We start from the raw sequence: 17,890 nt of genomic DNA on the forward strand, positions 1-17,890 counted from the left end.
TAGGGTTTGATTGTGTTGAGTTTAATGAAATTAAAAGACTATCATGGCTACCCACAATATGTATTTACTAAATGGATTGATGAAATGAAGTGAAAATGCATTTGGGGTAATGTTTGAGATGTTAGGGTTAGGGTTTGGGGTGGAAAATGGGACTTTGAGCATGTACTGATGTAAGTGAGTTTTAATGGTCAATTAGTGACCATTTGGTTATGTGTAAACAAGAAATGAGGTGGTTTGATTAGTGGGAATTGCAGTTGGTGTGGCTGCCCATGGTGACCTGCAGAATTAGACATGAGTCCAGCAGGTTTGGGCAGCCATATCTTGAATTTTAAGAGTTCAATTGGTGCAAGGCCAATTGGACATGAAACTAGACACATAATGGCACAACTTTTGTGAAGAAACCGTGCCCATAAAACCAAACCAAGTGGATCAAAAGCTTGCTCAAATCCGGGTGACCTGCAGGCTGTTTCTGTAGAATGACCAAATGAATAGTGATTGTTCATTTGGCCATAACTCAATGTAGAAAGGTCCAATTGACCTGAAATTTTACCAGCAATAAGCTGAGATATAGACCAACAACTTTTATGAAGAAACCTACCCCAAATTATGACCAAAACCTATCCAACAAGTGAGTTGAAGTCGGTGACCTGCAGTCTGATTCTGCAAAATGATTAAATGAACAGTGATTGTTCATTTGGCCATACCTCAATGTAGAAAGGTCCAATTGACCTGAAATTTCACCAGCAACAAGATAAGATATAGACTAACAACTTTCATGAAGAAACCTACCCCAAGTTATGACCAGAACCTATCCAACAAGGGAGTTGTACTCACTGTTCACTGCACTATAGATATGGTCAGTCCAGAAAAATTCCAATCCGGCCAGTTGTGGTTTTTAGACCATAACTTGAGCTACAAAACTTTAAATGGAGTGATTCAAAAAAGGAAATTCAACTAGACAAAATAAGGAACAACTTTTATGTTGATCATTTTACCAAATTCCAGCTGCAAAAATGACTAATGAAACAGTAAAAATGAGGCATGAAAACTGAAAATTCTGCTTACTTAACATTAAGCTTAGAAATGGTATTGGCAACTAATACCAACAAAATTTGAATGCAAAATGTGGTATGTTGGGAGTATTAAAACTAATGTACCTATTTTCTATGCAAAAGTCAGCATTTTGGTTGACTAATGAAGTGAATAGTAACACAAAAACTTGAAATTCAAAAAATTGTAAAACTTAAAAGTGTAAAATGCCCTAGTATACCTAACAAGATTGGTTTTGATAGCTTGGCATGCCAATAGGGTTCTGTTAGCAGTACTGCATATGGCTTCATACCATTCTGTATTTCATGGCTTTCCCATGCCATTCTGTGAAATAATAGCCTTTGGCTATATTATTTGAGTTGATATGCTTGGGTTTTGACCCTGATAATTATTACAGCTTATTAGCTGTTCTGTTGCACACCGGGAGACACAATATGACCGATGGTGTGATGATCCGAGGTACTTAGTACCCAGTGCCGGTTTACCCATTTATCCAGTTCAGTCAACTAGTATGGGTTACTCGGGCAATGATAATAAACCGTATCAAATTTTAAGTGAATAATACTACAAACAATACCAGAAATTAAGTCTACCCAAAAATGAAATCATACACTCTGCATAATTATTTTATTCTATTTTATTTTATTTTATATTGTCACAACTAAGTAGAATTGCTTAGCGCGTCACTTTTGCCATGCGCAGGCACTGGAGGCCTAGCTGGGGAGCCCAGCAGACATCAGACGGGGTGAGTCTTCAGAGCTGTATCAGGAGTTCAGAGTCACCTCACATCTGCACTGCATATGGTAGGACATTAGGACTATAGGTGGCCCTTTTGTATTTTGCATTTTGTATTGGTTTGGATTGTAACTATAAACTCCTGTAATTATGTATTAATGTAAATATATGAAATTTCATATTATTGAGATTTTCTGCATTATGTATATTGATAAATGAAATGTTGAGAATTATTTGTGAATATGCTTCAAGTGATGAAGTGAACAGAAAAGTTTTGAAAATAATATCGTGATTGAGATTGAGATTTTGAGATTGACTTGAATATATATAATGGAGTTTGGATTTGGAAATTATTTTGGAAGTGTTTTTTTTAAACAGGTTCAGAAGAACTGTTTTGCCAAATTTACAGCCGGCACTCTGCCTGATTTTCTATAAAATTTGTGAATAAATTCAGATTTATCAAAATTGAAAATAAATGAATTATAAAGGGATAAATTGTAATAGAAACATAAATTGGTGCTCCGGCACACTGAGTGGCATAACTTGCTCGGCTACATTATAGACGGGTAAGGGGTGTCACAAAATTAATGAATTGAAATTTGATAGCTTGAATTTTATGGAAAAAACAACGAGAGAAAAATATAAGAGATGTCAATTATAAAGAGAGAAGATAGAGAGTTTTGTTTTCTAAGAAAAATAATTTTTCACATCATTTTTTTTTAAATTGGTCAAATTTGATTAGATAAATTTTTAGAGAATTTAATTGCGATTATTTAAAAAAAAAATTACTGGCTGAATTATTAAAATTATAAAGCTATGTTTTAAAACTCGAAATTGCTCAGTTAATTAATCCAAAATTTCTAGAGTCGGGCTTATGACCATTTTAATCGTGATATCCATTTCTCTAAAAGATAACTCTAAACTACTACTGATATTGATAATGCGAGTTTATTATCAGTATTTTTGATATATTTATTTATATTATTGATAAAGTAGTTGTTCACAAAAATAAAATTAATAAAATATAAGTATATAAAACATTTTATTTAAATATTTAAATTCAACTATCAAACTTTGTTTTGAAGTAAAATTTGTTCAATTTAATTATATAAAATAAATTGTTACAATCTCATTAAAATTAGTTAATGGAATATTCATATATTTCCTCTAAGTATCATTTTTTATTATACACTTAGACATAAAAATTAATAAATTATTGATCAATTAAATATATAAGCAATATATCAACATAAAATATAATATTATTTTTATTAACTTTATATTTATATTATAATTAAATCGCCATGTGATGAATATTGAAGTAATTTTTTTAATCTTGAAAATAGTGTATGTAACACCCTTCAAATTATAGTGTTTAGAACTGACCTTTAATGAGTTTTTTTATTCAACTCTTTTCAATTATTATATATATATTTTTATTATAATTGAATATATTTTTAAGATTATTTATATATGTTGAAATTAATTTTTTTTTAAATGATGTTAAGAGTATAATATTTCAGTGTGTGAACCAAATGAGCTTTATATATTTTTAAATAATTTTAGAATATTTTACACAGAATTAAAAAAAGATCATTTGAATTTTTTTACCAATTGAATTGATTTTATTATGTGACTAAACATGCAATTGTTACTATATTAAAATAGGAATATAAAATACTAAAAAAATGAAATGTAATTATTATTTAGTCTAAAGTATTGAAAATTTTTAATTATTAGCCCTTTTTGTATTTCTTTTCACAAAAACCTTTACTTCATTTTTTAAAAAAAAATAAATTTTATAAAAAAAATAGCTAAAGAAATAAAAAATTTACTGACAGTTCATAAATTTGCAAAAGATTTATATATAATTGTCACGACCCAACCTATGGGCCGGACCGGCACTAGGACCTTGGCCAGCCTAAAGCCCCCGAGGCCCGTAGTAAGCCTAACTGTTCATTTACCCAATGCTGAGGCCCATTTGGGCCCAATTTCAAGAAAACAAACGGACAGAGTCCGGCCATAAAATGGACTTACCAACGGGGAGTTTTTGACTCACCCGACCTGTAAACACAATAAACAATCCATTGGGGAGCTCAGCTCACCCTCCACATACTCATCAACATAATAATAAATGGGAGCTCAGCTCCCTCATCCAATCCATCAAACAGACTTAAAATATTAAGTTTACAGGTCCAACATGATAATATAATATTACAGACCAATTTCAAATAATTACTGCTAACACATGCGGAAATTCTAGGAGTAATTAAAATTACACAATATTGATAAACAACCTGCGAGGTAGAAAAGCAGGTTAACCCAGAACAAAATATCCTCCTGTGGCCTGTAAAAATTTTTGAACAGGAGTGAGCGTTCGACTCAGAGAGTAAAATATCAATTTTAACCATAATCTCTATAACTATCTAAAACTCATGCAACCTGTGGAATGAAATGCAACATCAGCAATAAATTCACATCATAGCATCAAAAAGGTAATTTGGAGCACTCACACACTCTGTAGTATCAATCATAATTTATTGGGGTGATCCCTATCTGACTCTCTTAAATCCAACACAGTGCGTGAAGAACTCAAGCGGACTTTCGCTTAATAAAGCAAATCGAGGGTCAGTGAAGAACTCAAGCGTGACTACCCCTCGAAGAGCAGGTCCCGTGAAGAACTCAAGCGTGACTACCCGTCCTATCCATAGTCCACACCACATCACACATGCGCCAACGCATGCACACTGCTCCAAATTACCACAACAACAACACTCATGGCACATTAACAGTTATGAATGCAACATAATTCGTGCCTAGAGTTTAACTACATAAATATATGCATATAAGTGATGCATGGGCATGCTGAACATATAATAATATCGAAATTACAATTAAAATTAATATTTTACTCACAAACTTGTGACAAATTCTTGTGGCGGTGGGCGGAGGAAGAAGGTGTCGCTCACGACAATTACATTACATCTATTTAATAAATTTGACACAATACAAACAAAGAAAAATATCAAATCGTCCTAAGTCGTCTAGAAAATCGTGAGTCTCCCTATACCTAGGACCTACCCAACTGCAAAGGGCTAAAAGCACTTCTATACTCACAATCCATATATCAACAGTTCAATCATATCACACAGCCCCTCCTGGGCTCATCAAATCAATCATCCATCACAATACGCAAAATTTCAATTTAGTCCTTATTATTGATCATTTTTGCAAAAACTACCCAAACAAGCTCTAAAAATTATAAAACTTTGCCCCGTGGTCCTTAGCAATATTACTAAGCTATTGCAAAAAGAATCGTAATTTTCTAAGCTACCACGAATATTTTATGGATTTTTAATCCTATTTAAGCACTAGAAAATTACGTAAAAACTACGTTCGGGTTTACCTTTGCCGATTCCGACTTCGGGGACGCGCTCGGGACGTCTGACAATGGGGGGCTAGCCAAAGCCTCGGTCCAATTCGGAGACTTTTCCGTGCAGTGCATGCGGCGAAATTTCTGAACCGATCCAAGCTGTCGAATTTTCGCGAATCGAGGATACCTACACGAAGCCCATAACACGGGGGTTAGTACATAAATTTTTTAGAATTTTCTAAGCTCATTTAATGGTCGAAAATACACTGCGAAGTTCCATGGGACCCACCGAAAAACGGTGTCGAAAAAATTTGAAATTTATGTCGTTGCGAAGCTCTCGACGAATGGAGCGTGCTGGTGGCCTCGGTTTCCTCGTGGGATTCACGATTTTCGAGAAATCTAGCCCAAAAGTCGAAATGGGCTAAAATCTTCGAGCAAAAATCGGACAATCGCTCGATGGATTTGGCGTTCTTGGTGTCTATGGAAAGCTCGCCGAGTAGATGATTTTGGACACAAGACCGATCAATCGGTGGCGGATCGGCTGATTTGGCGAAGAAGTCGAGCGGCAGCGTGCGCATGGCGTTTTCGCGCTCGTTTTTCCGGCCGGGCGGCCGGCCCATTTTGGTGAGGCGGCGCTGCTGCGGCTAAATTTGGCCGTGGTGAGAGAAGGAGAAAGCGAGAGAAAAGGAGAGAGCCATCGCGCGAGAAGAAAAAAGGAAGAAGGAAAAGGGCGGTCGATTCGGCCGGTCCGATCCGATTAGATTCGGCGGTTCGATTCGAAATACAAAATTTTGAATTTTTACTGCCTCGGGGCCAAGCGAGGTCCAAAAATTGAAAAAATTCCATAAAACTCGAGAAAAATCGTAGACTCCAAATATATTTTTAGTTTTGCCACGTGGTCTTTAAATTAATTTTTAAAAATCATCAAAGTTTATATTTTGGAAAAATCGAACCCGATTTTTAAAATCAGAAAATATAAACTTTGATGATTTTAAAATTAATTTAAAGACCACGTGGCAAAACTAAAAATATATTTGAGTCTACGATTTTTCTCGAGTTTTATGGAATTTTTTCGAATTTTGGACCTCGCTGGCCCCGAGGCGCAGTAAAAATTTAAAATTTTGTATTTCGAATCAAACCGGCCGAATCGATCGGACCGGATCGGCCTGATCGAACGGCCCTTTTCCTTTTCTTCTCCGGCGATGGCTCTCTCCTTTCTCTCGTTTCTCCTCTCGCCCGACCGGCCACCGACGACCGGCGGCCGCCAACCGGCCGACGCCCGACGCGCGTGAAAACGCCATGCACGCTGCTGGGCGTCGACTTCTTCGGCCGATCCGCCACCGATTGACCGGTCTTGTGTCCAAAATCATCTACTCGGCGAGCTTTCCATAGACACCAAGAACGCCGAAATCCATCGGCCGGATTGTCCGATTTTGCTGGAAGATTTTAGCCCATTTCGACTTTTGGGCTAGATTTCTCGGCGTGAATCCCACGAGGAAACCGAGGCCACCAACGCTCCATTCGCCGAGCTTCGCAACGACATAAATTTCGAATTTTTCGACACCGTTTCGGTGAGTCCGGAACTTCGCAGCGTATTTTCGACCATTAAATGAGCTTAGAAAATTTTGAAAAATTTATGTACTAACCCGTGTTATGGGCTTCGTAGGTATCCTCGATCGCGGAAATTCGACGATTGACCGGTTCGCAAATTTCGGGCGATGCACTGCATCGAAAAGTCTCGTTGGACCGAGGCTTTAGCTAGCCCCATTGTCGACGTCCCGAGCGGCCCTCAAGTCGAATCGCAAAGGTAAACCCAAACCTAGTTTTTACGTAATTTTCTAGTGCTTAAATAGGATTAAAAATCCATAAAATATTCGTGGTAGCTTAGAAAATTACGATTCTTTTGCAATAGCTTAGTAATATTGCTAAGGACCATGGCAAAAGTTTTATAATTTTAGAGCTTATTTGGCGCTTTTGCAAAATGATCAATAATAAGGACTAAATTGAAATTTTGCGTATTGTGATGGATGATTGATTTGATGGGCCGAGGAGAAATGTGATATGATTGAACTGTTGATATATGGATTGTGAGTATAGAAGTGCGTTTTAGCCCTTTGCAGTGTAGGTCCTAGGTATAGGAGACTCACGATTTTCGCACGACTTAGGACGTACTTGATATTTTTCTTTGTTTGTATTGAGTCAAATTTATTAAATAGATGTAATGTAATTGTCGTGAGCGACAGCCTTCTTCCTACCCGGCGCCACAAGAATTTGTCGTCAAGTTTGTGAGTAAAATATTAATTTTAATTGTAATTTCGATATTATTATATGTTCACATGCCCATGCATCACTTATATGCATATATTTATGTAGTTAAACTCTAGGCAGAATTATGTTGCATTCATAATGTTAATGTGCCATGAGTGTTGTTGTTGTGGTAATTTGGAGCAAGCGTGTGCGTTGGCGTGCGTGATGTGGTGTGGACTATGGATAGGCGGGTAGTCACGGCTTGAGTTCTTCACGGGACCCGTTCCTTCGAGGGGTAGTCACGCTTGAGTTCTTCATTGGGACCTCGATTTGGTTTATTAGCGAAAGTCCGCTTGAGTTCTTCACTGCACCAGTTGGATTTAAGAGAGTTGTATGGGATCACTCCCAATAAATTATGATTGATACTACGAGTGTGTGAGTGCTCCAAATTACCTTTTGATGCTATGATGTGAATTTATTGGCGATGTTGCATTTCATTCCACAGTTGCATGAGTTTTAGATAGTTATAGAGATTATGGTTAAAATTGATATTTTACTCGAGTCGAACGCTCACTCTGTTCAAAAATTTTTACAGCCACAAGAGGATATTTTGTTGCAGGTTAACTGCTTCTACCTCGCAGTTGTTTATCAATATTGTGTAATTTTAATTACTCTAGAATTTCCGCATGTGTTAGCGAGAATTATTTGAAATTGGTCCAGAATATTATATTATCATGTTGGACTGTAAACTTAATATTTTAAGTCCGCTTGATGGATTGGATGAGGAGCCGAGCTCCCATTTATTATTATGTTGATGAGTATGTGGAGGGTGAGCCGAGCTCCCAATGGATTGTTTATTGTGTTTACGTGTCGGTGAGTCAAAAACTCCCTGGTAAGTCCATTTTATGGCGACTGACTGTTTGTTTCTTGAAATTGGGCCCAAATGGGCCTCAAGATTGGGTAAATGAAGCTAGGCTTACTACGGGCCTGGGGCTTTAGGTCGCCTGTGTCCTAGGCCGGTCCGGCCCATAGGTTGGGTCGTGACAAATGTGGTATCAGAGCTTAGGCTCCAGATTCTTAGGGAATGTTGTCTAAAGTGTTGGGAAGAGTCTATTAGGAGTCACATGCGGAAATATAGGGTCCACATTCGTCTTGCATTGTCATCTTTGCTTCTAGTTTCTGCTCCATATGTTATGTATAAATATGAGTCTATAGAGCTGTGTAATGTGCAGTTTTGAATTTTGTGGGCTAATGCTGCTGAATTTCAGGAAAATGCGTAGAAACAGGAGAGCTGCCACTGCACCAAAGCCAGATGTGCCTGATGAGGTGTCAGCACAGGATGAGGCGCCTGCCCCGAGGAGGCGGGGTAGGAGGCCTAGAGCTGCTCAAGTAGAAGAGCAGCTACCCACAGTTCAGGAACAGTCTTTCATGGCACAGGGTCCTATGGACCCCATGGCAGCTACTCTAGCTGGTCTGCAGAGAACCATCGACATGATGGCGCAGTATATGGTCCACCCTCTATAGCAGCAGCAGTCCACCGCACCAAGAGAGGAATCTTACAAACAGATCATAAATTTCAAGAAGTTGGTGCCTGGAACCTATGATGTGTCAGACGATGCATATCGATTTTTAGATTCTCGCATGACGGCGAGCAGTCTGATTGGTGATAGAAGATTGATAGAGTGTATGCAGCACGTCATGGGGCCCATGCCTAGGCAATGGATGAATGACTACGTGTTACCCCGGATGGAGGGTTTGACATGGGCTCAGTTTGTGGAACTTTTTATCAACCGGTTTGTGCCAGAAAGTTTCAGAGATCAGAAGCAGTGGGCCTTTGAGGCCTTAAGGCGAATGGCAGTGCAGCAGATGAATATGCTCTGCAATTCGGAATTGAGCAGATATGCCCCTACAAAGATATCTCTGAGAGACTATGAAGGTGAAAAGATTCCTAAAGGGGCTTGACAGGAGATATGCAAACCTGGCCATGATGTCTGATCAGTCTTTTGATGTGGTGGTTGACCGAGCTAGACAGATTGAGATCAGTTATGCTGTAGATGACAGCGGAAGAGCAAAGAAAAACAGAGCAGAGGGTTCCTCAGGTGTCCCTTCCATGGGTACTCCGGATAGTGGTGGCCAAAGTAATTACAGAGGAAAGAGTAGGAACAAGAAAAGTGGTTTTAGACACAAACCACGAGGATTCAGACCAGGGTACGGATCCAGCAGTGGTCACGATTCGAGTACAGCGATTGGTGCTGCTCAGATCCTCCTTGGCACCTTGTGCACAGTGTGGAAGAGGACATTCAGGACCTTGTTTGATGGGATCAGGAGTATGCTTCAGGTGTGGCCAATCGGGTCACTTTGCTAGAGAATGCCCCATGTTCAGCGAGCCACAGATGGGGTCACAGGGTTCTGTTGCGAATGTTCCTCGACAGTTGTATCCGGGCGCTTCCAACATGGCAGCGATACCAATGTGGCCGAGGACATGGGGGACGTGTATTTGGAGGCGGATCGAGGTAGAAGTCGATGTCGTGGTTACGCCACTCAGGGGTCAAGTCAAGCTGGTTTTCACCCTGACCCACCAGGATGCTCAAGCTTCAAATGCAGTTGTGGCAGGTATTCTTCTGGTCTGTTCTTATGAGGCTCGTGTTTTGATAGATCCGGGTGCTACGCACTCATTTGTCTCCCCTGTGTTTGCCATGAGGTTGGGTAGAAACCCTACAACTTTAGAGTGCCCTTTGTCAGTAGCTACCCCACTTAGTGACAACATAGATGTAGATATGGTATTTCCGGGTAGCCCAGTGGTAGTGGATGGAAAGATCCTCCCAGCAGACTTGGTTCCTCTACCAGTAATGGATTTCGATGTAATCCTGGGGATGGACTGGTTGGCAACTCATTATGCCACCTTAGACTGCAGGAACAAAAAGGTATACTTCCACATACCTGGTGTGGAAGAGTTTAGCTTTGATAGTGACAGGAGCGTGGCTCCATATAATTTGGTGTCAGCGATTAGTGCCAGAAAAATGTTGAGGCGTGGATGCCAAGGGTATTTGGCATTGGTGAGAGATACATCTGTAGAAGATGTCAGCATGGAAAATGTTCCTGTTGTCAGAGAATTCATGGATGTCTTCCCTGAGGAGCTTCCAGGGTTGCCACCAGGAAGGGAAATAGAGTTTTGCATTGATGTTGTGCCAGGTACAAACCCCATATCCATGCCACCTTACAGGATGGCACCAGCAGAATTGAAAGAGCTGAAGGAGCAACTACAGGAGCTTTTGGACAAGGATTTCATACGTCTGAGCACTTCACCCTGGGGTGCTCCTGTTCTATTTGTGAGAAAGAAGGATGGGTCATTGAGGTTGTGTATCGACTACAGACAGCTGACAAAGGGTACTGTGAAGAACAAGTATCCTCTTCGTCGGATCGATGATTTGTTTGATCGGCTCAAGGAGCTAGATTCTTTTCAAGATAGACTGCGGTCGAGCTACCATCAATTGAGAATCAAGAATGAGGACGTGTCCAAAGCGGCTTCGGGACAAGATATGGTCATTATGAGTTCTGGTGATGTCTTTTGGACTCACTAATGCACCAAAGACCTTCATGGACTTGATGAATAGGGTGTTCAAGCCATTTTTGGACCGTTTTGTCATCGTATTCATAGATGACATTCTGGTATACTCTCGGACCGAGGAAGAACACGTGTGGCACTTGAGGATGGTGTTGCAGACTTTGAGGGAGCACCAGCTATACGCCAAATTTTCGAAATGTGAATTTTGGCTAGAAAACATCTCATTCTTGGGACACGTGGTTTCTAGAGCGGTATTCAAGTGGATCCCAAGAAAATTGAAGTATGGCCCGATTGGCTTAGGCCTACAACAGTCACTGAGGTGCGAAGTTTTCTGGGTTTAGCTGGCTACTATAGGCGTTTTGTACAAGATTTCTCGAGGATAGCAGCTCCCTTAACTAAGTTGACCAGGAAGAATGTTCCATTCATTTGGACAGATGACTGTGAGGTGAGTTTCGAGCTCAAGGAGTGTCTAACCACGCCTGTGTTGACACTACCTGTGAGTGGTGAAGGATACACCGTGTATTGTGACGCCTCCAGAGTTGGCCTAGGGTGTGTTTTGATGCAGAATGGAAAGGTAGTGGCTTATGCTTCAAGGCAGCTGAAGAGGCATGAGCAGAACTACCCCACCCATGATTTGGAAATGGCGGCTGTAATCTTTGCACTGAAAATCTGGAGACACTACCTGTATGGCGAAGTGTGCGAGATATACACCGACCACAAGAGTTTAAAGTACATCTTCCAACAGAGGGACTTAAACTTGAGACAGAGGAGATGGATGGAGCTTCTGAAAGACTATGATTGCACCATCCAGTACCACCCTGGGAAGGCCAATGTTGTAGCAGATGCCTTGAGCAGAAAATCTTCTGGCAGTTTGGCGCACATTTTAGTAGAGAAGAGACCATTGATTTAGGAGGTACATGAGTTGATGGATCAAGGTTTAATCCTAGATCTTTCAGATGAGGGGGTATTGTTGGCTCACTTTTCAGTGAGGCCAGACCTGAGGGACAGAGTTAGAGTTTCCCAGCACAGAGACCAACAATTGATGAAGATCGTAGAAAGAGTACAGCAAGGTGAAGGTGGTGAGTTTGGATTTGCCAATGATGGTGCCCTAGTACAAGGTTCTAGGATATGTGTGCCCGATGTGGACAACCTCAGGAATGAAATCATGCGAGAGGCACACTACACACTGTACAGTGTCCACCCAGGTTCCACCAAGATGTACCATGATGTGAAAGATAGCTATTGGTGGAATGGCATGAAGAGAGACACTGCAGACTTTGTGTCCAAGTGCTTGACTTGTCAGAAGGTAAAGTTTGAACACCAGAGACCGTCAGGGAAGCTGCAAGAGCTCCCTATCCCAGAATGGAAGTGGGAAATGATCACTATGGATTTTGTGACTGGATTGCCTCGTACCACGCGAGGATATGATTCGATATGGGTAATTGTAGACCGCTTGACCAAATCAGCTCACTTCTTACCTGTAAAGACTACATACTCTGTGGCACAGTATGCCCGGCTCTACATTCGAGAAATAGTCAGATTGCATGGAGTTCCGGCTTCCATAATATCTGACAGAGGGCCCCAGTTCACTTCTCGGTTTTGGAGAAAGTTGCAGGAGGCACTTGGCACCTGATTGAACTTGATCTGACCTTCCACCCTCGCAGACAGACGGTCGAAAGGACAATCCAAACACTGGAAGACATGCTTCGCATGAGTGTCTTGGATTTTGGAGGTCAATGGGATGAGCAGCTAGCTTTGGTGGAGTTTGCCTACAACAACAGTTACCACTCCAGCATAGGGATGGCACCCTATGAGGCACTATATGGAAGAAAGTGTAGGTCTCCTCTGTGTTGGACAGAAATGGGGGAAGCGAAGGTGCACGATGTAGACCTGGTGCAGTACACTTCAGAGATGGTTCCCTTAATCAAGGAACGACTGAAGACAACTTTCAGCAGACAGAAGAGTTATGCAGACCCCAGACGGAGGGATGTGGAGTTTGCAGTGGGCGACTATGTATTCCTGAAGGTTTCTCCAATGAAGGGAGTCATGAGATTTGGAAAGAAGGGCAAGTTGGCACCTCGGTATATTGGACCTTTTGAGGTTACGGATAGAATTGGAGCAGTTGCCTACCGGTTGGAGCTACCACCCAACCTCTCTCACGTTCATTCCGTGTTTCACATCTCCATGCTCAGGAAATACATTCCCGATCCTTCTCATGTACTGCAGCCGGATGGGATAGAGCTAAAGGAGAATTTGACATTTGAGGAGCAACCTGTAGCCATAGTGGACTACCAAGTAAGACAGCTAAGATCCAAACAGATCCCTATGGTTAAGGTTTTGTGGAGGAGTCAGTCGGTGGAAGAGTGCACCTGGGAGTCAGAACGGGACATGCGTAGCAAGTACCCTTACTTGTTCAATGTATAATCATGTACTTTATTCTGCCTTGTGTAAAAATTCGAGGACGAATTTTCTGTAAGGGGGGAAGAATGTAACACCCCCAAATTTTATTATTTATGAGTATTTTTGGTATTTTAATTTTATTTAAATTTTAGAAATTTTTTTGAGATTTTTCGGGTGAGTCAAAAACTTCCCGTTGGTAAGTCCATTTTATGGCGGGACTCTGTCCGTTTGTTTTCTTGAAATTGGGCCCAAATGGGCCTCAGCATTGGGTAAATGAACAGTTAGGCTTACTACGGGCCTCGGGGGCTTTAGGCTGGCCCAGGTCCTAGTGCCGGTCCAGCCCATAGGTTGGGTCGTGACAATAATAAAATTATATATTAATAAATCTCAATCTAAATGAAATCCTATTTATACATAAAAAAATTTCAAAATTGTTACTTATTAACTTAGGTTGATAAGTAATTCTAAACTTAGATGGTCCTTGAAAAAAAAATTTAAATAGTCCTAAAATAAATGGTGTAATACTTATAATAATAATTTTAATTCTACAAAACTAAATTAAATTATAAATTAAAAAAAAAACACACCGCCAATATTAAGAAAATATGCATATGCAAATATAATATATAAAAAAATATCATAAATTTTTTTAATTAAAATTAATACCTAAAACATCCAAATAAAAGAAGAAATTAAATTTTCATTATTTTTGTATAAAAATATTAAATTAAAATTAAAAATTTTAATTTAATTCAATTTTGTTATTTAAATATTTTATGCAAAAATTTTTATTCCAATTTATAAAAATATAAAAGAGAGGGTATGATATTAAAATTATTATTATTTTTTTATATCAATGTCAAGCTGATATAATAATAAAAAATTTAACAAAAATATGCTAAATAACTTTATTGTTTATAAATCAATATCCAAAAAATTTTATATTATAAATTAAGTGAAGTTCATGAATAACTTCATTATAAGGGTTAAAATTAAAAGGTGAAGAGATGAAATTTACACAAAAAATTAAAAATTCATTGAATTCCTAATACAAGTGAAATAATATAATTTATATATTTAATATTCATGCATTCATACATTATATAATAATCTATAACATATGTGAAACTTAAATTTGATCCGTTTATTTTGATTATTGATTTGTTATTATATTAGTAGTATTGTTTGATTCATCTTTATTATGTGTTTACTATAAACATAATTTCAATGAAATTATAATAAAATGACGAGTAAAATTATTTAATATTAAATATACTAATGTGCATAAAAATTTAAATCGACACTCACATTATAGATATTCAAAAATAAAATTATCATATTTTTAAAAAAGTTATTTTATAATTTTACTGTGCATGAATTTTCTAATAATAATAAAATAATAGTTATAAAACATTTCCTATATATATATATATATATTAGAAATTTATATAAAAAAAGAATCGTTAAATTTATTTTTTCCCCATAAAAATCATTAGAATCAAATCCAACGGTGGAAGGAAGCAGCGGCTGGTAAAGTGTATTCCAATAAGGTACTTACTGGTTTGAAAGTAATGAAGACTGTAGTCTGTTCCATGAATTATTCAATTTGATAGTGGTCCAATAGTTTGAAGACGGAAGGATACATTGGATGGTGAGGATTGAGACAATTAATCCAAAGTTGTTAGGAAGTTAACCATTTCTCTTGAATAAAATCTCCCCCCCTGGCACAGGAGAGTTTCAGTACTTGGGTCTGTACCCAGTTCCTCTGTTCCAGGATTTCTCTGTCCTGATTCGAGAGACCACAGTAGTTTCACCTCTTTTAAATTCTCTCAAACTAATGCTATTGATCTGCTTTCTTTAAACCAATCTCTGATCTGCCATTTTCATGGAAAGAACAAGAAAGATCATTATCTGTGCAATACAATTTCATTCCAACGTTTATATCTCATCAAGATCGATTCACGGCTTCTTTTATTTTTGTTTTACATATCCATTTTAAAGTTTTAGAATCTTTGATTTGGGTCTCCTGTTTTTGTCATCTCAGAGACCACAGATAAAAACCCAGAAGCTTTTTTGAACAGATCTCTTTCTTTTTCTTTGAAAACTAGCAGTAGATCATCCAACACTTAATGGCCAATCTGTTTCCAAGCTCTGTTTTCAGAAGATTGGAGGCGGCTATTTGGGTTGCAAAGTTGGTGTTGTTTTCAGCAGGGATCATATCCACTGTAATTTTGTTCAAAGTGGCAATAATCCCATTTGCATTTGATCTTATTCTTTCTTCTTTACCCAAGATTTGGATCTCTCTCCGTAGTTGGCTTGCTCCACCTTACATCTATATCATTCTCAACTTCATCATTATCACCATTGCTGCTTTCTCCACGCTTCAGCATCAAAATTACACCAAACCATCCTCTGCAAAAACCCATTTTCTTTCTACAGACAAAAGTCCAAGCAATTTCTGGCAAGACATGGACGTTGAAGAAGATGAAAAACAAGTGAACTTTGCGACACCCATTAATCCATCTCAGGAGCCCTGCAGCTCCTCTGACTCTGGTTTGATAGATTCTGGTAAATCACTCCAGATGGGAGAAGAGAAGATGACAACGGCGATCCCAGAAGATGCAACAGAGGACACGATGGAGCAGACGTGGAATTTGATCATGGAAGGCCAAGGGAAGGTACAGTCGCGGAAGCTGAAGAAGAGCGAGACGTGGGACACACCTCCTCGGGTGGTGGTGGTGGCAGCAGCAGCAGCAGCAGCAGTGGCGGATGATGATGATGATGATAATGATGAGATTGATCCGGTGGCGTGGGCTCGGCGAGAGCTGAGAAAGTCGGAGACGTTCAGTGACAGAGCATCGTTAAGGAGGGAGAAATCGATGAGTCCAGAAGAGTTGAATCAACGAGCAGAAGCGTTCATTAAAAAGTTCAATAATGAGATGAGACTTCAGAGACAGGAATCTTATCAACGTTCCATGGCGATGTTTAATCGTGGTGTTTAGTTTGTAATTAAATATGTTTGGGTTTGTTCATCCTTTGCATTAGGGCAAATAATTGAAGCTTTGGTCATGGAGTTTTAATTGAGATGTTGTCCAAAGTTGAACATTAGAGAACCTTTTTTCAGAAATGAAAATTATGAATTTGGTGTACCAAATTCATAATGAAGAGAGAGAGAGAGAGAGAGAGAGAGAGAGATTAAGTAATGAAAGGAGATTCTGTTTATTTCAATTATGTCTTTAATTCCATCTTTTTTGTAACATATTCGTAGGGATGTTCCCTTGGAGTATCAACTCTCAAACAATGTTGCCTTTTTTTCTTTCTTTTTTTCTTTTTTTTTTTAAAGATTAATTCAATTTAATAATAGTTATGTATTAAAATGATGACAAATTTACTCAACTTTAAATTATAATATTGCTTTTTTCTTAAAAAAATAGCATAATATTTGCTTTTGTCATGATTTCAATAGTACTACAATATTATGATTAATAAAATTTCGGTTTTGAAAATTTAAATTCCTATCATGTATTAGATTAATTTTAAAAAAATATATAAAATTATAAAATTTAATTAAATATCAAAATTAATTTGTGGATTAAAAACATAAATGTATGCATGAGTTTCACTTATTTTATATGTAAATTTCTTTCTATGTGTTTTATTTTGAGTTTACAATAAATAAAGTTAAAAAATTATTCTAAATATTAAAAGCTTAAAATTTTTTTTATATAAATTAATGAAAAATTAATAAAAAATAATTAAAAAGGCTTATCATTAAAAAGAAAAAAATTAAAGAAATTCAATAAAAATATTCTGTTTCATTAAAAAAAAAAAAGAACTTACAATCAATAAAAATGATTTTTCTTTATAGAAATGGAGAGAGAGAGAGAGAGAGAGAGAGAGAGAGAGAGAGAGAGAGAGAGAGAGAGAGAGAGAGGGGACTAAAAAGGTTTGGATTTTCAAATCATGCAACGTTAAAGAGTGGAATTTGAATTAATCTTTATTTGTATCCTAATTTAATTAGGCGAAATTAAAGACCTATCTTCTTTTAAATTTTTATTTAAATTTATTGTGTTTTCTGACTCTAATTAATTTTCGTTAACAATAGATCTTAAATCAATTTAATGAATTAATTTTGAGATTCTTGAGAAAAAAAAAATAAAATTCATGCGATACTAAATTAAAAGTACTTCATTTAAGTAAATTATTAAATGCATTTAGTATATTAAAAAATAATACACCCACCACTAATAAAAAATCAATTATTTTCTAAATTTAAGAGCATGAAACTCATAATTTAAAGCGTGAAGAGGCACATGCACCGAAAATATTTAATAATTTACCATTCATCTATTATAAATAATAATATATGTAAATATGCATGCCAATTACTTAATGGTTGATAAGTCTAATAAATATAACAAATCAAAAATAAAATTTTAAGAGCATAATATGTTCAAATATTAGCTAAAGTGAATTATTATTATTATTATTATTATTATTATTATTATTATTATTATATG

The 17,890-nt window shown here is 37.6% G+C and overlaps 1 protein-coding gene across 1 annotated transcript; it reads left to right on the forward strand.

The window, feature by feature from the left end:
* The first annotated feature begins 14,998 nt into the window (after positions 1 to 14,998).
* LOC110655146 (uncharacterized) lies at positions 14,999 to 16,690 on the forward strand. Its single transcript, XM_021811338.2, has one exon. It carries the CDS (start codon positions 15,500 to 15,502, stop codon positions 16,370 to 16,372), a length of 873 nt encoding a protein of 290 aa, XP_021667030.2. The 5' UTR covers positions 14,999 to 15,499; the 3' UTR covers positions 16,373 to 16,690.
* Positions 16,691 to 17,890: the final 1,200 nt, after the last annotated feature.

Source organism: Hevea brasiliensis, chromosome 4 (assembly GCF_030052815.1).
Source record: "Hevea brasiliensis isolate MT/VB/25A 57/8 chromosome 4, ASM3005281v1, whole genome shotgun sequence".
Classification (NCBI taxonomy): Eukaryota; Viridiplantae; Streptophyta; class Magnoliopsida; order Malpighiales; family Euphorbiaceae; genus Hevea; species Hevea brasiliensis.